At 39.1% G+C, this 21821-nt stretch overlaps 1 protein-coding gene across 16 annotated transcripts in view; it reads right to left on the reverse strand.

Moving 5' to 3' along the window:
* Positions 1 to 21821, reverse strand: part of HDAC9 (histone deacetylase 9) — a 463926-nt gene that overhangs the window by 181013 nt on the left and 261092 nt on the right. For 10 of the 16 annotated variants that reach the window (XM_042044237.1, XM_042044228.1, XM_042044236.1 and 7 more), the window contains 4 exons: positions 20845 to 20892; positions 20198 to 20408; positions 19578 to 19795; positions 9623 to 9892 (listed from right to left, as the gene is read on the reverse strand). In XM_042044237.1, the coding sequence (XP_041900171.1) occupies positions 9623 to 9892; positions 19578 to 19795; positions 20198 to 20408; positions 20845 to 20892 (747 nt within the window). Of the gene's footprint in view, positions 1 to 7325; positions 9893 to 19577; positions 19796 to 20197; positions 20409 to 20844; positions 20893 to 21821 lie in introns of those variants that run through there. The other 6 variants (XM_042044233.1, XM_042044231.1, XM_042044230.1 and 3 more) reach the window with 2 other exon arrangements.

Below are 21821 nucleotides of genomic sequence, written 5' to 3' on the forward strand. Positions count from 1 at the left end.
AGAGTTGCTCTTTGAGACAAGGAGGGCTCTCAAACCCAGCTAACAGGTGTCTGTAAGACGTTCACTAGTGCTGCTTCACCTCCTCTATCTCCCCTCAGCATCCCTGAGGCATCCCACAGCAGTGCCCGAGAGAGGAGGACACCCCTCCATCTGCCCCCCTTGCTCCACAACTGGCCTTTGGCCTCCAGCCACTGTGCTTTCCCTGCCAGAAGCCAACCCCACCAGGGCTTGGCTGAGCACATGTGTGAACCAGTGGTAACTAAAGGCTCATGACCCTTCCCATGAGGATCTCTTACATCTTCTGATTGTCAGAAATGGGACAAATCTGAAGAACTTACCCTGGCTGGTACACCAGGGGACACCTACAGGGATAGGCATGGGAGGGAGAAGGGGCTAGGGGAGCTTCTGGGTATGAGTTTATTACTCAAAGGGAAAAACACTGTGGTAGCTTTGGGTATAATTGTTCTGATTTTGCAGCTCTGCTTTTCACCTTTTGGTGCTTTCCCAGCATTACCCGTTTCAGGTACACAAGGTTTATGCTGTGAGGAGCCTCCATCCCTGTGAACCACCACAGCTGCTTCAGTGGCATAGAGGAGATATGGCCTACAGAGAGAACTTTGTAGCATTTCCTTGCTCTTATAATGCTATCCTGTACTTTGACCTATGGCAACACAGGAAATCCAGTCCTGTGGCTTCTGACAACATTAAAGAAATTCAGTTTTGCCCTTGGTGATGTCCTTGGTGAACTCAGACCAAAGGGCTCTGACAGGCTTTTTTTTTCTCTTCTAGCTCTTATTCCTCGTACCAAAGAACTGCTGTAAGCCTTGAGGACCTCCTCCAGCCCAGCACTTCTCAGGAGCTATGGAACACAGGGATTGAGCACAGCACCAGTAATGACTGCCAGTTGTTCACTGCTGATGCCACAGCACTGTGACAGAGATCTGTGGAGAAGGCAGTGCCTGAGGAGTGAGTCTGGTTTCTAATAGGAGCCAAGTTGTGAGACTACTTTCCAGCTTCTCCTTTTGCACAGACTATCTCTGCGGTGCAGTCAGCTGCCTGGCTTAAAATCTCCTTGTTTTGTTTGGCCCAAGCTCTTAGTTCCATGGGTGAGCTTTATAACACAGAACAAAATACATATACATATATATATATATATATATACACATATACATATATATATATGGGTCCTTCTTGACATCAATTTCTGTTTCATTTACAGGATTCTGCAGGTTTAATGCAACTGACCTCAGTGGAATTGTGTCCCTGCTTTCCAAATTGCCAAATCCTCCTCCATTTATAAACCCCTCACCAGAAGTCTTTTCAATACTTAGCATAAGTATTAAAGCAGAAGAAAGAAAAAAATAGGAAATGCCAGAAAATGTTTGATGCATGGCAACTTCTTATTCATGAAGTGCCCTTTCTTGTGTTTCTGAAGCTGAAGCAATCATGCAGTAGACACAGTAGAGCTGATCCTGATAAGACAGCTTAGTAAAGATCTTGGTGAAGATCCTGATCCTGGTAAAAGGCTTCAAAACTTTTTCTTATCTAATGTACCTCACCCACTCTAAGTACCTGTCCATAAGTTCGTATTCAGCCTTTTGTGATGACCTAAATGTGCAGTTGGCCATGTCAGTAAGATAGAGAAACAAACACTGACTTCTATCACTGACCAGCCAAGTTCACAGAACCCTTTCAGACTTAAATGATCCACTCACTCAAGGTCTCTACGATTGGGTACTCATGACCAAAATTATGAAGGGAACTGTGTTGTGGAACACAGTTTCAGTCGTGTCCACCTGCATCTCACCTTAACAACAGCAGCTTCACGAATGCTGTGCTCCTGTGGGTATGGCATCCCACCAGGCTAAACCCACTGCCTCTTCTCTGACCCAGTGCATTCCATGCCAACTGATTTCGCAGCCTGAAAGCATTTTGAAAGCCATTAAAAGAAGAACTTGAAAATTAAAATGACTTAATGGGCTTTGAGTCATTTTCTTTCATTAGAAGATGGAGGGAAAGGGCCAGAGAGGTGAAAAAAAGGATTACTTCTTTTACGGGAGGGTCCAAGCTACTATAACAGTGACATATAATGGCATCTAACTTGAAAGCAGTCAATGAGCTTGGGAAAATGAGCCTGCTTGGTTAATGCATTATCCATCAGCACGGGTAAGTAACAGTCCCCATGCTCATTCTCAGCCTCTTGCTGCGGGAACAGATCTTGCTCCTGTTCCTTTTCTCTTGCTGGTCCTGAGGTGCCTGTGTTTGTGTTCTCAGAGCCTGCCTGAGAAGGGATGGAGATTGTTATGAGAAAATCAGTCACACAGCACAACGGGTAATTCTGTGCATATTTTAACTGAGTAATTAGCATCCTTAGTGAGACCAAACTACCTGCAGAAAGGGCCAAATCAGAGCTATGGATGTGAGGTGTCCCTGGACTAAACCTGGGGTGATGGCACCTGTATTCAGCATTCCCATTTTCATTTCTGTCAGAAATAGTACAAGAGAAGATTTGAAGCTCTCTGTATAGAGTCAGTAGCTCCAGAAAACTGAAATCTATGCAGAAACTCATGGGAAACTATGAGAAAAGACCTCTACAAATTTAGGTAAGTGGTGAAAGCCAAGAAGTTCTAGAAAGCAAGGAAGATGTCAAGAGATATGCTGTTGGGCTTGGGTGCCTTTGATACCCTAAGACAAGGTGTCAAAATGGCTGAGAAATGAGGGAAACCAGATCACCACCTGTCCCTGTGTGGAGTCAGGTAGCTGAGTGATGTAGTTGTGGTCTCTGATGTGTAGTAGCTCTTCAGCTTTTATTTTCAGTAGAGCAAGATCTAGGAGAACAAGCCTTAGAAGCAGCTGGTCTCAGTAGTTGTCCCTCTGCACACAGCAGGAGAGTGTTTCCCAGTAGTGCTTCTACCCTGTGCTCTTTCTGGGTCTGTTCAATAACAGAGATCTGCTTTAAAAATCTGCAGGCTGCCACCTAAAAACTATCACACTGATCTTATTGATGGGAACAAAAGGAAAAGACTAAGGAAGGAGTGCGAGACTGAATCCTCCATGCTGTACTAGCTGTTTTAGAGAGAACTTGAGCTAAGCCTTCTTAAGCCCTTGACGTTGCTGCATTGCTGCAGTCTCATAGCTGTAATTTTCACAAGCCCCTTTGCTGAGGAAATACAGGCAGTTTGAACAGAAACACCTTCTTAGTCCCCTGGGGATCCAAGGGTCACGGGCCAGGACATGAGAGGAGACAGATTATGCACTGCTTTCTGCATTAGAGCACCTATGTCTCCAAGGCATTAGGGCTGAGCTGCACTTCCGGGACATTAAACAACGGAGCTTTATGAAGACTTAGCCAGCAATATACTGAGGAGTGCATTAACTCACTCTCATATTTTAAAGGAAGGAGAAAAATGAAAACTTGTCTAACAGGGAGAAAGACCTTCAGAGGTCAAAACAGAATTCTTTCCAAAATGAAGCATTTAATGAAGTAGCTTTCCAAGAACACATAATCCTCTTCAATGACAATATTAATGAAACTCTGTGCTGTAGGATACAGGAAATGATAAATTGCCCAAAGGCATGAAAGTAGTATCATCGAACTGTCAAAATGTGCACTGATAATTACTGGGATCTGGACTCGGAGGCTTTTGATTCACACTAGTTATGTAGCCCTGATTAAGGAATTTTGCCTACTGTTGCCCCAGTGGTTTCCTGACTCTCTGCTTTCTCTCACAAATGGGAGCAATAACAAAAGTATTGAGGTGCTATAGCCTAAGAATTTGAAAGAGGAAAAGAAGCATAAAATCTCTTGGACCTAAAAATAGAGCAGTGTCAACATTATTCCGTGCGGGTACCAATAAAGTGAAATAATTTTGTTATATTGTAATGCTACACAGGCAGACAATTCAGTAAATTAGTTTTATGATACAATAAGTGTTATTGCCTTCTGTAACTGGAAGTTTACAAAAGGAGACAAAAATAATAGCTAATAACTAATAACTAATAAATATTGGCAATTATTAAGGTTAAGAGATTTGAGGCTTTCCGAAAAAAAAAAGGATAATTTTCCCATCCAGCTGGAGATGGGAAAGTATAGTTACTTGGGAAAGAATAATTACTTGTAATTATTCACATTATTATGCACTTTCACGTAGAATTAGTGTAAAAAAAGAGAATTATTCTTCCTGCAACATAGTTTTTAAAGACCACAGTTAGAAACTTGATAGAAATGAAGAGGCCCTTAAGAATAATGCTGAGAACAAGCAGGCTAAATCTTCAGAGGCTTCCCTGCATGTAGATAGATGAAAAATTTTCACAAAACAAATCCAGATACACAGCACTCCACCTCCTTGCTCCATCCACACTATGTCTGGTCCCAGAAATCATAGAGCCAGCTTGTGTTGTATAGGGGCTCTATTGGGACTGTGCAGTCTCAGACTTGAGGAAGGGCAGGAAGGTGCAAGGTTAGCATCTCTTACTGGCTGCAAAGTAAAAGGAAACAGCTAAGGCAGCCTACAAAAAATGAGATGAATTGAGCTAAGACTGCAGTGTCAATCTAATTTAGGAGGGAGGAGAGGGGAGGGCATGTTTATTTGTAAGTCTGACATTGTTCAAAACTTACATTTCCATTTATCCTGCCTTTCACAGCACTTCTAAAGGCCAAAAATGCTGTAACCATCCTGGAAGGATCAAGTGTACAGAGGGATGCTTTTAACATCATATCCTCCAAACCATCTCCCTCGTATTTCAGGGCTATGTACCTCTAAGAGTCAACACAGTTACTTCCAGACAGCTATGGAAAATAAAGTAAAACAAATGCAACAAAGACTCCACAGCCACATTCAAAACATTCGGTTAATTAAGGCACTGGATCACTTACAAGTAAGTATCTCGTCTGTCAAAACAACTCTAGTCTAAGGCCCCCATGTATCACAGCAAATCACACTGCTGAATGATTTCAAGTTACTAAGGGGACTCCTTTAACTCTCAGCTGCTGGTTAAATAATCCTTGGGTGACTGCAGCAGATGTGTGTGCCCACAGGTAGCCAGGGAAGTTGTTCTGTACAGGCTAGATGAGTTATGGGCCACAGTCAAAACAAGCAGGAGTGTGACACTCGAGCTCAGAAAATGGGGGCCAGAAACTGGTACATTCCTAAAGGATGCACCTTCCAAAGCCAGGGTGTGTGTGTGAGTGAGAGCATGGCTGAGGAACCCAGCTTTTCTGCTGGCTAGGCAGTTTGAGCTAATCCTATTTTTAACCTTTAAATCTTAATCCAAGTTAGGCTGAATCAGAAGAGAAAAAGAAGAGGAAAAAAAAACAAATGCAAAGCACAAAGTCGATCAAATAGAGCAGTAAAATTCCACAAAAATGACTTGGATTATTGCTCTACCCCAGTGAAGATAATTTCATCCAGGATGCTCTTCTTCTGTTTGCCTAACCAATAATTCAGCAGATGGTGTTCTAAACTATATTCTTCCACAGAGAAATGAGGTACAGAAGCTCCATTACCACCCAGATGATGGGAACTGCATAAGGAAATCAGAAACTAAACAAATAAATCAAAATCAAACAAACATTTCTTAAGTGGATAAGTAGGACATGCTGCTAGCAGGACAGAATACAATAAGGAAATTAACTCAGCTTAGCTGATTTTGGCTGCAAATTGTGAAGTGTTCATAAGGGGGAGAAATAAGTAAACACTTTTAGATTGCTGTTTGGGACAAATGTTTATAGATTTTTACCTCAGAATTCCAGTGAAGATAAAAACAGGGTATGGTTGGCTTAAGTAACATGGAGAAAGTCTTAGTGATCTTGATGATAATGAAGATGGAATAAAGATAGTGCACAAATGAGTGGTGGTAGTGTCTGAAGTGCTCCTGCTCTGCTGAGGCATTCAGCTTTTAATCCTATTTTGTTAATGCCAGAAGATGAAAAAAAGGCTAATGTTACAGTATCTACATTCCAGTAATGTCTGTCTGAGTATGTAAATATTATGAAGGATTTTCCTTCATTTATTAGCAATTACTTTTAAATTGGCAGCTATCAGTGATATTGGCTTTACCTTTTGGAAAACAGGACGGAATAAACATCTCCAGTTCAAAAAAAAAAATAGATGCACATCAGCCTGGGAAAAAAAATAAGGCTTGTGAATTGTATTAAATTATGATTATTTCCTTCATGAAATGATGACCCTTCATGATGCAAGGTAAATAATTTAGAAAAATCTAGGTGCAGTCTCCAACACGGGAATGTTGTAAATTGAAAACATTGTGGCTGCTCTTCTAATTCTACCACAGGTATTTAAACAAAAGGAAACTCAATAAAATTCCTGTTATGAAAACATGATTTACTTAAAGACACAGGATTCTAAATATACTATAAACAATGAGGCAAGAAGTACAATGTTATACTGTTAAAGCTTGTTTTAAGCTTTCCTCTGCTAAAGCTTGACCTTTTATCTATTTTGGGGGGTTGTATTATTGATGAAACATTACGTTGCTGCTATACCAGTGAAAATAATTGAATTTGATTTACAGAACTATTTATTCTTACCTACTTATGTTGTTGAAACATAAGATTTTATTTTAGTTAAAGTTATACTAGAATCAAAGCTGCTTAGAGCCTTTGGAAATGAAATGAACAGTTACAAGAACTAGAACGCAGTAGTTTTTCGAACTCTTTTGGTAGTAATAATTCATGTATTGTAGCAACAGGAATTGTTATGCAGTACAAGGTGTTTCTCTCTGCAGATCCTAAGCAAAGTTCAGGAAATGTCACACAGTATTTAACATCTTCATGGAAGTTCTCTACATTGGGACTTCGCTGTCTCATGCCAAGTTCATGGACTCCCTCTCCCCCAGCATATTTACAGGTGGACTCTAGTTTTGTAAAGGCCTTGATGAATATCAAAGTGGTCAGTACAAGCACATTTTCAGATCAGGGGTCTAGGCAGGTTTTAGAAATATCAGGAAATTATTACTGCTCATCTGAATTTTGGATAATTAGAAGCTGAGGAACCAGGATTTGCTTTTACCTTTCCTATGTGGTATGATCACATGTTCAAGACAGATGCCATGATGGGAAAATGAGCATGCATCAATACTATTCCACATTCACTAAAACTTATAATGGCTGACGTAGGATAAAACAAAGAGACCAAAAAGAAAGACTTTGTGTAATTATTGTAAGAATAGTGTAATAAAAACCTTGCTCCCAAAAGTTTAAATTGTTTCAACGATGTGTATCAGACATATCTGGTTATTATACAAAGCAAAAAAACCACTAAGTTACCAACTTTACACAAAGTCAAATATCTGGAAGGGGATCTTTTAAAAAAAAAAACTTTATTTGAGAAAGGAAGAGACTTATATCAGAAGGCAAAAAAAGGGAACATACAAACAGAATATATTTACAACACAAAACAAGAGATCACCTCTAAGGGTGTAAATTATAATAAATACAGTAGATTTAAAATGTAAGAGACAATAATCAATTAGAAATGTGGTTGTTTAAACCCAGTTTTCCTTTTCACTGGTTCCAGGTAGTTTCTCTTATTTTAATTTTATCCAAATTTGAAAGATTCTGAAATGAAAGTATACTAATGTATTGGGGTTTCTCACCTGAATGACATTATAAAAATATCTTTTGTCTTCTCTGAATACATGTCTTTGAAATGATATTGTACAAAATTCTTCTCAACTGCAGATTTTTCCACAAATGTATTTTAAAAGATGCACTATCCCTCTTTGATGAGGCTAAAGTCAGATTTGAAAGAAAATCAAAAATATACAGAATGGGAAACACATATAATTTCATTTTTATAGCCTTCACTTTTTGAATGTATATGTAATTTTTTCATCCAGGATGGAGAAAAAATTCTGTTCAAATATGAAGCACACATTAAAATCACCTGTGTTTTTCTCAATTAAATCTTTTTCTATCTATTGAGGCCTTTCATGTTAACAGCAGCTATTTATTCATTCTTTTTTAGACCTTCTAGGAAAACGGATAATGTATCTTTAGAAGCTGCAAAATTTTAGAAGAGATTGAATAGTATTAGAACATAATGTAAACAACACATGCTAGTAACATATTTTAGAACAATTTCTACATTTGGCAAAACAACTATCTCTTTTGAAACCGGATACTGCACCTTAAAATACCTCAGCTTTAGAAATATAAATATTTTTAATAGAAAAAAAACCTGACAAGGAGTCCAGGTCAGTTTGGGATTATCCATATTAAAGGGGATCTTAATACAATGAATCTTTAACTAGCTTAACAAAAGTAAACCTATAAAACAAGGTAAACATATCAAAAGGGAATATGAAGGAAATGTTTCACTGGAAAGCTTCCTTAACAATTTCCCTACTCGCTTTGTTATTTTCTTTGACAATAAATCAATTCATAGAGTGCCTTTAAAAACAGAGGGAGCGCTGCCCCGTCCCCCCTGCCCCGCATTCCTCAGCACATGAATCACTTGGGCTTCCTGTTTCCATAAGGCATTTCCTGCCCCCCCTCCCAAAATCACTTTTCTGCAGGAGAACAGCAGGGACCTGACAAAATATCGACTTAAATAAACAGGGCCTTGCACTGCACCCAGCCTTGTTCTGCCGACTGTAAGGGATGGACCGGGATGCAGCTCGCGGGCTGCACACACGGCTGCGCCTTTCAGCTCTGGCTAAAGCACCCAGGCGAGCTGAACCTGCCTTTTGTCAAGGTGGCGTTCCACGCACAGTTGTTATTTTAGGATTTGTCCATGAGACTCCATGGTAAAGGTTATGTGATATTGTACAGTTAGTCTTCATTTAAAAAAAAACAAGCAAGTGATTGGATATCAGATGATAACAATAACAGTTCTGTGCTTTTCGTGCAATGTCCTAGTAACTGACTGGAACCTAACGCTGCATTTTGCTTCTCACCAGTACTTGCATCTGCTGCATTTAAGGATGTCTCTGCGGACATTGTCATCAAATAAGACAGAATGAAAAATTAACCAAGCAGTGCAAAAAAGAAAACAATGCAATTTTAAAACAGTGCCTTGCCTTGCCTCTTTATATCCACCTTGTACTTTTCTCTAAATTAAACTTTATACACCAGCCTGGGACCACTAAGATAGCAGTCAGTACCTGTCTACTGGGGAAAAAAATACCCTAACATTAACAGTGTTCAAGACTACAGTATGATACAATATATACAGACAGCTGAAAGCAGAAGTCAGAGGATTCAAAATCAGAAAAGTGTTTCATCAATCAGGTCTGGAAACTAATTCCATCAATTGCTGATCTCAACAGGCTAGGTGATACGAGTTCTCTTTCACTAGAACTAAGTGATGTAAGGTATTTCTGGGCTAACACAACGTCTATCAGCTATTATGCAAAGATTTATGTAGAATAATTGACTGCAACAGATATTTTCTCAATTAGTGGCCATAAGGATGAGCTTCACTATGTTTTCAAGTGTACATACAACACTTCTCCATTTGTTAAATTCTTCGAATGGTCAATCAGGATTTCCTAGCTCAGTGAAACGAAACACAGTTGCTTATCAAAGCCTAGAAAATGCATGTCATGTTCAGATAATAACCTTAATTACAAATCCTGGAGCTAAATCTTTGCCTATTACCTGTTGCATAAAAGCAGCTTGCTCCCCAGATTCCATTTGCTGGGTTTGAACATCCTCATCACTGTCCAGTGGCTCCTCTTTGACTTTCACAGCCCCCAGCTGCAGTCCTATTCTGTCATCCACACCAGCACTGCTGCTCTCAGCCCTAACGCTGGCACCGCTGGCAGGAGCTTGCTCTTCCTGCATCGAGTGATCTCCATGAAGCTCTTCTTCAGATTCCTCCAGGTGACTGTCAGGCTGCTTGAGCTGCTCAATGGACTTAGAAAGCATCTGGAAAGAGAAGAGGGGAACAAGTACTGACTCCTTTCACTGATGCCAAACACCAAGTACGAGATCTGCATGGATGAAATCAGAGTGCCCACAGCAAACCCATGTAGCCGTGCGCCATCAAAACACTGATGTACAAGGGAAAAAGAAGAAAAGTCCCTAAGCAAAAGGCCACTTTTTATTTTGCAGTAGAAAATACCATATACCTATATAGAGTGCTATAAAATAACAATAAACTAAAAATAAGGCAAGATAATGAAAAACATGACACAGCTATTAGACCGTTACAGCTGGTAAACAAGAGAAATTAGTCTTCCTTCATGCTCTTCAAACATGAATGCAGAAATGCCATCTTACAGTTAATTTTCCACAACACAGAATAATAAAGGAACAGTAAAATATAAGCAAACTATTAAGCTATAATATTTTGTTATAAGCAAATTAGAGAATTTTCACAAAAACATCTCTATCAATTAAAGCATGAAGGCACTGAAAGCCAACAAAGGAGAAGTGACAAAGAACTGATGTCAGTCCCCTATCCCCTGGCACAAGGATACTACAAGCTTGTCTGTCCATGACTGGAAGGACTACAGCCTTTGTGGTGCATTGTACAGGTATCCCAGCTCCAGCAAAGATGATCTAATAACAGAGCTACCCAGGCAACACCAGTTCTAGCCCAGTAACTGCTGTTGTAAAGCTCTGCAGAGGTGCCAGATGCCTGAGCGTTGCAATCATGTGCAGTTTGTGTTTTGCTATTTCAGATGAAGCCAATGCATTCCAAAATACTCCAAACACAGCCAAAAACCGAAACTGAAAAAATTCCCCACTTTGTTAAAAGAGGTACAAATCAGACATGAGAGTAAGAAGTTGCAGGGTCAAGCGAGTAACTATCATTTATCCAACTGGCCTGCTTGATTTCAAGTAAATACTGTTTTGTATCATCGAAGTCAAATATCCTGAGAGGGGAAAAACACCTTTTACCATTACTCTTACGTACTCTCTTCTTCCCAGATACCTCCCCTCAACCATCAATCATGTCTTTCAAACTGAGTTTTAGCTAGTGTTATGTACTCAGTTACCGAGTATATGGATGGCTTCAGGATGTCTGTTATTGTCACAAACCATGGACCATCCAGTTTCATTCAGCCTGCTAATGCATACAGAAAAATGCCGGGTTGTCAAGTAAACTGTGATCAAGAAGCTGCAGCTGGATTTAGAAAATCCTATGAAGTCAAAAAGCAGAGTTGAAAGACAAATTTCTACAGTTCCAGTTGATACTTTGATGCATATGCCTCACATCAGTGGAGAAACAAATTCCTCAGAGGAAGACTGTCTGGCTATTCTCACAGCAAACCTTCATTTTTGAGGTGTAATGGGAGTTTAATGGCTTACTAAAAAGAAACAAATAAAAAATCCCTCTTCATTACTTTATGTCATAGGTTAGCAAGCATCATCCCGGAAGGGACGTCCTTGCTAAGGGGTGCTTACAGTTTCCTCTGGGAACTGATAGAACCTATCAGCTGGCCAGTTTGAATATGGACAATTCTCTAAGCCACTTAAAGTTGTGATCACCTCTGTGATCCACATTTAAGAATAGGCAAACTCCCCCTCCAAGCTCTCTCTCGTTTCCGGCGCTGGCACAGGTGGCTGCGGGCCCCGTGTGGGGGCCAGCGGGCCCGGCCAGGCCCTGCCTGGGCCAGGCCGGGCCGGGCCACGGCCATCCTGGAGCCATGGACCTGTTCCAGCCGTGGAACCCCCCCCCCCCCCCACTGCCTTGCTGTGGGCAGCCGGAGCGGCTCGGCTCTCCCCCCCCTCTCCACTGCGATAAGAAAAATTCAACATTCCAGCTGCAAAGCTGCAAGGCCGAGGTGAGATTAACCCTTTTATTGCTGTGAAGAGCTGAAAACCTGAAGGAAGAGAGAGAGGAGATGCTTAAAGGTGAAATTCTGTTGTGAAGCTATGATATATCAGAGTATCCTGTTGTAATTTCATGAAGATATGGGGGGTGGAGTGTTCAACTCGCAAGCAAAAGCACCTGCGCTGAGATAGGCAGATGCTGACGCAGCTGTAATTTCATGAGAAGGTTGGACAGGGAGAGATGAACCAGATGAGGACTTTTGCTCCGAACGGGAAAGGAGAAAACCTCAGTCCGTAGAGATGCTCCCAGAGATAGTCCTAAAGATGAAGATGATGAAGACCCTTTGCTCCCAGGGAAGGAGAAGGGCCTCTGTTTTTGTTTCTGAACGGCTCGACCTTAAAATTGTACCCCAAAGAACTTCAAGAGTGGACCCTCGAAGGCAGTTGCGGGAAAAGCTGCAAGTCGGGGGAAAGGACTCACACGCAGGCAGAGAGACTCCTCTTCCTAAATGGACTGAACAATCTGTGGAAGTGGGCGGCTGTCTCGTTGTGATAATGTTTTCATAGCATGAGCAAGAAGAGACTTCTCTTTCTAAATGGACTGAACAAGGTTATTATGGAAGTGGTAAACAGACTGAACATCTTAAGGGTTGTCTTTTCACATTGTCAGTGGGAGAAGGGAGGAAGGTGGGGGGAGGAGGAGAGTTCTGAAGGTGGTATAATTTTTTTTTTCTCTTCTTTTAGGTCTGTTAATAAACTTCTTTATATTCTTTCAAGTTTGGTGCCTGTTTTGCATTTCTCCTAATTCTTATCTCACAGCAGATAAACAGTAATGAGTATTTTGGACCAAACCACTACACTTTAGTAACTGCAAATCACAACATGAATATCCTGTATGCTGCAGGTGGCATGCCCTAAACTGGGCAATCCTTACTACTTCAAATAATGTGGAGAGTCTCCTTTTATTACGCAGCATCTGAAAAATTTCTCAGATCAAACCTATAAATCTTTTCCAGTTGTTTCTCAGGGGGATGACACTGACCAAGAAGTACTAAAGCTAACTGCGTGTAATCAGCTCAGGTACACTCCTTTCACTTATTATTCTCCTTATTCTTATTACTAATTAGTTAACCATTTGTGGGGAGCCTTCTCCACTCCTCAAGCAGGAAGAGAAAGGCAGGTAAGGCTGCATGGCTGGCTGCTAGTGAGCAAATACAAGTTGAAACATCTGAGGCTGATCCATCTGTAAACCATTCCCTGTGCCAGTTACTTGACACCAGGTGGGTTTTCTGGAGGGGAAGCCAAGAGAAAATGAGTGCATGCCTACAGCAAGGTTAAGAGACATATTTAGCTCATTACTGCTCTCCTTTCTTTTATGCTTTTTCACTTTTATGTCCGGCTCTGTCTTCTTTACACTGCTGTATGGGTACAGATCTGCTGCTGAGCTTTCTGAGGGAACACATGATGGACTGCAGTATAGCATCTATACATGGATCACCTTCAAACACTTCTTGCATGCAATCAGTGGAGAGAACAACCACACGTAGGGCGGCTGCAGAGACTCAGAGTGGTATTTGTGTGCATTTCAACTTGCAGTGTTCCTGTTTTGGAGCCAGCTCCCATGCCGTGGAACTCAGTAGGTGATTTGCTCCAGATTTCAGCAACAGGAGGAGATAAGCAAATTAAATTTTCTAAAACCCTGTAAAATGAAAGTCTTTATATATTTGCTCAATAGACTTTACAAAGTGTATTTATTTTATCTTCTTTACGGCAAAGCTTTATTAAGAACACTCTTTCCACTGTGACTTTAACTAAGCCTCAGGCAAGGGGCTATGAGGCACTACAGTCATGTCCTCTCATACGATGGAGCATGATCAAACTGCATGGATGGAATGGGGGGGATATGACCCAAAACCTGAAAATCCCTTCTGCTGCTCAGACTGCTAAGCCACAGCTGACTGTTTTCTCTGTATCACCACAATGCTTTCATATATGTTGAAGTTTTTTTTAAGGACAGTTTGGTCCCAACCTATTCCAGTAATTATAGTAATATCATTACTGGGCAGTTCTCCTAAGTCAGAAACATCTCATTTTAAATTATATCTCCTGGTAGTAGAACTGTATCTGGAGAGATGTGAAGATAGCAGTTTAGAGTTGGTATTTCTATCTTCTCTATCTAAAGATGGATTACACAGCAGAAAGTGTTCTGAATGAAACACTGCTCAAGTCTTTTCATTGCACAGCTAGATACTTCTGCTTACGCTTAATGTTCAAACCTTCCACTTTAAACCCCCATTTACCTTTCTTTTCCCTGAATTTATTTGTAGGTCACATGCAGGACTTTCTCCTAATTTTAATGCATCTTTTTTTTATTTTGAAAAAGTGATTGCTTAATCTGAGGTTTAGTAGGACTATGTTTAAAAACAATAACAAGCCCATAGTTTATTACCCTAATAAATTACGGGTTGCACATATTGGTCATATTTAACCTGTATACTTTACTGCTATCACCTATTCCAATTTAAGTGGTCACTAAAAAACTGCCTTCGTGCTAATGTAACCTATTTTTTTTTTGCTTTTGTTTTCAGGAAATTAAGATATAAGGGATATGCATGAGTCAAAGTAAATAGTGTCAGCAGGAGAAGAAGTATTTACAGATATCACCTCCATTGTATAACTGCAAGAGTCCAATCAAAAAAAAAAGACATCAAACATATCCTAACCTGCTTGGTTGTACAGAAAAATGGATGGTTAAATAATCTGGGCACTGCAAATGACCATTTTATAAGTCCTTCAGATGCAGCCCCTATCTTTTTAAATAAGATGTCCTTACAAAGAGACAAAACCACAAAGTCCGGCAACAGACAACCAATATGCTTCTATCCTTAATTAATTGTTCATTTTAAATACATGGCAGTCACTTCTAAGAACTCATGTATGTTCTTACAGAACACTTTTTCCCCTTCTCCCCTATGGCAGTGAGATTACTTTACCAGCTCTGTGTGTTGTGTGTACATTGTTAGCTGCATTGAAAACAATGTGGTGCCTGCTTCCTGTTGTCTCTGTTACTCACGTAGTACAGTATTTCTAAGGGATGTATTTGTCTTTCAAAATCATTCTCCTGCATTACGGCTTAAACATTAGTTCTCAACAAAGGAGAAAATGCTCTGGGCATTTCCCAGTTCTAAACAGGCATCAGTTGCTTTAGTTTTGTCCAAATAATCACCTGCTATAGGCAATATTTGAAGGAATATCTCTCACCTTCAGAAGATGCTAGTCAGATTTGTAAGCTGCAAAACCAAAACTTCAGTGTAATATGTTCAATGAAGCTACATTGATATACTGCTGCTGAACCTGATCTGGTCTTTCACAGTCTATTAAATATCATTCAGAGAAGTGAATGATTAATTCAATCTGAATCTAATCAATATTTTAATATTCCTACTGACAATTGTTCTATTTTTCCATCAACATAAATTTCTGTATTATTTTTCATTTTTTTATTAAGAGATATTGGTAAACTGAGAACACCATCCAAGTACTAATGAATATTCACTTCCTATATATTTTTTTACCTCACAGACTTGCCTGGCCACCGATTCCCTATCCAGAGATGCTTTAAACCAATTGACATCCTAGAATGAAAACTGAAATTCAGGTGTTTCTTATATAAGCCTTAACATTATCCATACACTTCCCATACTTTAGAGCACACTACCATTTGCCCCATTATTTTATCCTTTACTTCTCCAATACAGAGAATTTTACCATTGAAAACAAATTGCCAAAATGCTATGAATACATAACTTAAGAACACAAATAGGGTTCCTGCACTGATCAAATAAAATCTTGGCCACAGTGAAGACAGTGCTAGTTCAGCTTCAGTAGAGGCAGACCTTATTCATCATAGATGGCAAAAATAACTTCTAAAGACAGACGGCTTTGTTCATGTACTCTTCACATTCTGATTTCTGAGATTTTCTTGAACATGGACTTCTGCTAGGGGCTTTGCATTTAGATTAGTTATATCAAAATCCTTTTTTTCTGCAAGTGGCTGGGTCAAAGCTATACACAATATAGATATACACAATAATATCAAGATTTTAAGTTTTTTATTGTAGTAGTGGTCTTCTGGTATCCAATTGCACTAATTTTAACTGGGGGTTTTGGACTTTGGTCTCCCTTTATTGAGCAGAATGAAGATCTGCAATGATGATCAAAGGGCATATGAGGAAACAAGCTGTCATTTGGACAGAAGTATATTAAAGCTGACAATGGTAAAGCCAGTCTTCCCTAAGACAAGCTGAGTTCAGGTTACTTCACATTCATTATTAATTCTGGGACAAGGGTTTTTACCTACTTTTGGAAGAGATGTCAACATTTGCAGAATGTTTTCAGAAGGTCAGCGTACTAGATCCCACAGGTATAAATGTCAGACTTCAGTGGAGACATATACCATTTCCCACATCAAAAGCCAGGCATCTGACAGCTGACCAGAAATAATCCATAGGGGATCTCCTCTTTGCTCGTAAGGACAGAGGCACACCTTTTGGCAAGGATTTGCTTCTTTTCAAAATGTAAATGATCCAGGGGAATCCTTTACCTCTGACCTATGTCAGATTTTGCTTGTTATCACCCTCACTGGACCACTGGCTTGCTCATGAAGTATATTTTTTCCTCAAAGAAAATATTTGTGGGGGTTTTTTAATACAAGATAAATACAAGAGCAGTGGGGTGGGGAAAAACTGGTTCTCTTCCTGTTTTTATTGTTACATCTATAAGTCAGCCAAAGAGATCTGAACAAAACCAGTTTTCAGGGAGTGCTGACACATGCCCTATCATCTTAACTCAGGGCAAACATTCAAATTGTGGGTTCAGTTGAAGACTAAAGGCTTAAGTACTGAAATCCTAATTATAAGGAATAAAATGTCAAGAGAAAGAGAAAAAAAAAAAAGAAGATATTGATTTGCTCTAAGCTTTTGATCAACCAGCATTTCACAGTCTTGACAGCTTAAAATGGTTCTGATCTTTATTACCAAAACTTTTAGGATCCTTGAGTATTCCTTATTAAATGAAACCTCTGCATTTTCCATGAATGAAAAGGCATTCTCTGCACCTCTGTGCAGATTTCATTATACAGCCTCTGAACAGAAGAGTAAAGGAGAGAACAACAGAAAAAAAACAAGTTCATGTGTTTACTTGATACATGCCTCATCTTATCCTAAGAAATAAAATACTAGGTTGCTTTCCTACCTGGTCTAGAATATCTACTGTTTAAAGTTTCAAATAACTATTAATCTGCTTTGCAGAGTTTGATTGTAAAGTTGTGCAAATTATGTAATGAAAAAGTAACTTCAACTGTGAACAGAGGCAAGTTTTAAGACCAATCAAAGTATATTCTACCATGCTAGCAGAGTTCAAAAACCTTATGTAGTCACAGGTGTTCAATCTGAAATTTAGCTAAAAAGTTAAAGACTATAGCTTTAAATTCACTATTTAAAAGCTACTCCACCATTTGATCTTTTGTGATCTTTTTAAAACTCTCTTGCATATTGGCTACCCTTTAGCTAAAAAGTTAAAGACTATAGCTTTAAATTCACTATTTAAAAGCTACTCCACCATTTGATCTTTTGTGATCTTTTTAAAACTCTCTTGCATATTGGCTACCCTTTAATTTCAGTTTTTAAAAATCAAGTTCCATAAATACATAAGGAAGCCCCCTGGCTTTCTGTGTCCTTGCAGAGGACAGGTACATGGTTAGAGCTCTGGCATTTTTCAGTACTTTTCCTCAAAATGGTTCTTCTGAGAATGGAGAAGAACCTAGATGCTGCAAACAGTAAGGTCTGAGAAATCACACGCATCCTCAGAAAACCCACTGCTTCTCTGGCTGCAACATGATCTCATTCCTCCTCAGCTATTTGCTGCTCTGAGGAGTTACTGTGCTCCTGAAGAAGGCTGGCTGCTCTGGGCATAGGAGTAAAGGAGATTGAGAAGCTCTTGGGGCAAAAGTAGGTTATGGGAGTTCAAGGAAGACAGAGGCCCTAGGATAGACTTAAATTTCCACTATCTGCATGTGTGTATAGCCTATACTGCACAGAATAAAAGCTAGGTTCACCAGTTTTGTCTCTTCATCAAAAAGAACCATGTGAGAATGAAGGTGTATTTCAAGTATGAGAGTGAATTATTCTCATTAACATGTATTTTTGTTGCAGTTCTACTGAAAAAAAAAGTTACTGAAATAAGCATTATCACAAACCAATCTTTTTACTTCCTAATCCCATCTAGAAATATATGGTTATGTGCCTCAAGTTTAATTTTCACACTGGGGACAAATGTTCATATATGCTACAGCACATACCCCCAAATGCTATGGTAGAATTTACATCAATAAGCACACTACCTAACAAAAACATGTCAGTGGGGTTCTTTGCTTTGTGAGGAATGCATGAACTGATGGGTTTGTAGTACAAAGAGTCAGTACTTTACCAGTTAAATACTCTTTTCAGACAATTGAGGGAAGGTGAAATATTTTCAAAACCTGAGGCTACAAGATATACATATGCCATCTTGATTAAACATATGGAATGCATACTCAAAGAAAAGCCAACTGGAGTCCTAGTTGAGTAATCAAAACACCCAAGCTGAGAGGGGTTAACATGCAAGGATCAGCTCTGAACTTTGAAGTTTTCTGGTCTTCATTTTTCCTAATTAAGACAAGATTTAATAACCAAACCACTGTACAAACTATGTACTTAAACTCTAGGTTTGTTTCTAATTTTGTTGGGAATTCTTAGTAGATTCCAAAGAATCAGTAACCCCTGGGAAATTCACCCAGTAAGTAAGGTGGATTGATTTTTTTTTCCTTAGGTACAAGAGCTGAACGTCCACTTTTCATCTTTTCTTCTTTGACATTGCCTCATATATATAGTTATTAAGTAACGCTAAAACAAAAGAAGACAACTAAGGATGCATAACTAATACCTTTGTAATACCAGTGGAGCTTCAGCAAACAACTTTTGGAAAGTTGTGTATAAGTGAAGAAAAATGTTCTCCAAATAAAAACATGTAATTACTTGCATATCTTAATTTCAGACTGGGTAACAACTGGATTTTGTTGTAGAAGTATTGTTTCCTGACAAATCTATTTAGATTCTGCTGCTCTTTTTTTATTAATGCACGGTCCCTTTTCTTCCTCCCCCTGTGCTTGCTCAGGATAAGGTGTTACTGTACAGGGAACCTTGTACTACACAACTCAATCCTGTGTCAGATATCAGCAACAGCACATTTTTCTCTTTCTCTTTATATGGTCGTTTTGTATTACCATATAGGTAACAAACTTTCATGTTACTCACAGAGAAATGTCAGTTTGATAAACACTGATTAAAAATTTCTGCAAATGTTTAGTAAATATCTTACATAAATCTGATAAATTTAATCAGCTGATTTGAGTTCAAATGAGTTATCTATTTATGCAACATTCCAGTCCACAATGAGAAAGGTTTTAACACAATTCAAAAGTAGCAAGTGGAGTGATTACTGCAGCTCAGAAGTACACATGCCAATTTTTAAGGCATTATTTACCATTCAACGGGAAACCACCTGCCAGGTAAAATTGTGGGCTACTTTGAGCTCTATTTTGTTGAATTTTAGCCTGTTTCAGAACCTTGAAATTAAGATCCATACAAATGTTTATATGAACTATATATAAACAAAAAAGATACTCCTGCAAGAACCTCTCTACTGTCCATGATGACATGCCACCAATAACTAAACTTCCTTCTTAGTTATCCACCTTTAAATTTATTGGAAATTCTTTACTTTGGGAACTCACCTTATTCATGTGGATCTGCTGCTGGTATTGTTTCTGCTTCTCCAAAAATTGCTGATGTTGCTGCTGGATGACCAGCTGAGCCAAAGTACTCTGAGGAAGAGGAGCTGACTGGGTTCGGTTCAGTGGCCTGTGACGAGGCACTTTGTGGGCAGCTCTTATGCCAGGTGAAACTCTCTCCTTTGCTGCTAAAGGAGACTGTGGATGAAGAGGAACCACTCCTGCAAAACAGGGACATTTCACTCCCCTGTGAAAAACAACAGACTAATAGTTTTAACAGGAAAGAAAGCTTTCAGTAAGAAGAGGGGTGTATATTGCAGAACTCTGCATCTGCACTGATGCACTGGGACGTGTACCACGTGCCTCACCATGCTGGGAAGTTCGGCTGCTGCAAAAGAATGTGATGAAGTAATCATTTTCTCTTTTCTGTAATCATTGAATTCTTTCAGGCTAACAGACTGGAACAGAATCACTAAAAGGGAAAACAATGATACTGTCCTTTTTTCTTCCACCCTTCCACTTTTCCCAACAGTTAGGATGTATGGTATCTGTATTACCGCACACTAAACACAAATGTCATTAAAAACATCTTAAATTAGTATTGTTGGAGCTTTGATCATTACCAGTCACAAGAAGTTTTTGCTGTCTCATTTGTTCTTTCAGTAACAGATGCTGCAAGAGAGCTTGGTGGCTGCTGTTTGGCTTTCCCTCCAAAGCAATGTGAGGATGAGTTGACGATGGAGGAATGTTTCCTCCGTACTGTCCAGCCAAGGCCACTCCTTGTCTAAGTGATGGGGTCTCCCCCTTCTGCTTTTCTTTGAATGACGATGAAGCCTGTCAAAGAACAACAGCATTGGTAACTGCTTTTCAGAGAAGTGGACATTTATACCTCTACTTAACTGGATGGTCTTATGTCAATCTATTACAAACACATACAGAAGAAAAGGTTAACATCCCTATCCTACACTTTGTGAGATGAAAAGGAAGAACATGCCAGTTAAATGTAATGCTGTGAGAAACTGAGTAATGAAACCAGTTGAAAAAAAATCAGTAATAAAAGCCAAAGCATTAAGGAACTACTAGTTAGAACATTATTAATGAAAGGACGGGACCTATCCTTAAAATTCCTAAAGACCTTTCCACAGCCTCCTGCACAGGAAACTAGAGTATCAGAGGAAATAGTTTGCGTTGAGTTTGGAATAGGCAAGGCTTGGTTTGTCACATAACTTTCCATCACACAGCAAGCCAATCAGCAACACAAAATAGTTACCTGTAGTAGTGGGAAGCTATTACTTTTCCTGGAGCACTCCCTGACTCCCTGAAGGACAGCACAAATGTAAGTTTTACCCTTTGCAAAGCAAACTTGCACAGTTAAACTCTCATCTACAGAAACATCAAGAGCTGTTGTATGTGTGTGGCATTTTGAAGTGCCTTATAAATTGCACTGTTATTGATTTAAAGCTTTTGGAAGTTTTGGCCCTTCATCATTGCAAATGTACTTTATATTGCTTTGCTCTTAGGCTATTAAAAAAAAGAAACCTTGAAATGGCAGTTCAAGCAGAATAACAATTTTTACAGCAAGAATAATAACCTAATAGAAATATGCATGTTGAGGCTTGCAGATAAACACTTATGGTATGTCATGGTAAAAACAGTATCTCTGATAATCTGAATTCCATAAATTCTAAACCAAGGTTTTCACCAATATTTTTTTGGTGTACGCTTACTTCACGCTGCTATCACCCTCCCCTGGAAAACAACCACCAAAGTAAGCTTTGCATTCACTTCGCAACTGCTTATTCTAGTAACAGAAATAAACGTTACTTGCATAAATCAATCCCTTTGTTTTTTCTAGTGCCAAAAGTAATATTTGGTGCTAGTTGGCCACATCAAAAGCTTACAAGTTTTGAGTGAAAAAATGAAACATATTTTCATTTCTTTTTAATGTTATAAATTTACTTTGAAGCTAGTTGAAGCTAGTCATATTTTTGTGAAATAGCTAAGAAATTTTTTATGATATCCTCTGAGAAAGTAAGCACTACTTTTCATGATGTTCAATTTTTCCATCCTTTAAAAACACTAATTTGCTAAGGCTTCTAGAGAACTGATTTCAAGCTTACATAATTTTCTTTGCGAAGTTCTGTCCCTGATGTTAAAATGTTAGATTGTAGCAACATGTTATTGCTAAGAACAGTAAATGTATTGAAAAAGCCGTAAAATAACATGGAACTTTGACTCAAAACTACA

This window comes from Corvus kubaryi, unplaced genomic scaffold (assembly GCF_017639235.1).
Source record: "Corvus kubaryi isolate FWS band 111438036 unplaced genomic scaffold, C.kubaryi_AGA036_p1.0 37398, whole genome shotgun sequence".
NCBI lineage: Eukaryota > Metazoa > Chordata > Aves > Passeriformes > Corvidae > Corvus > Corvus kubaryi.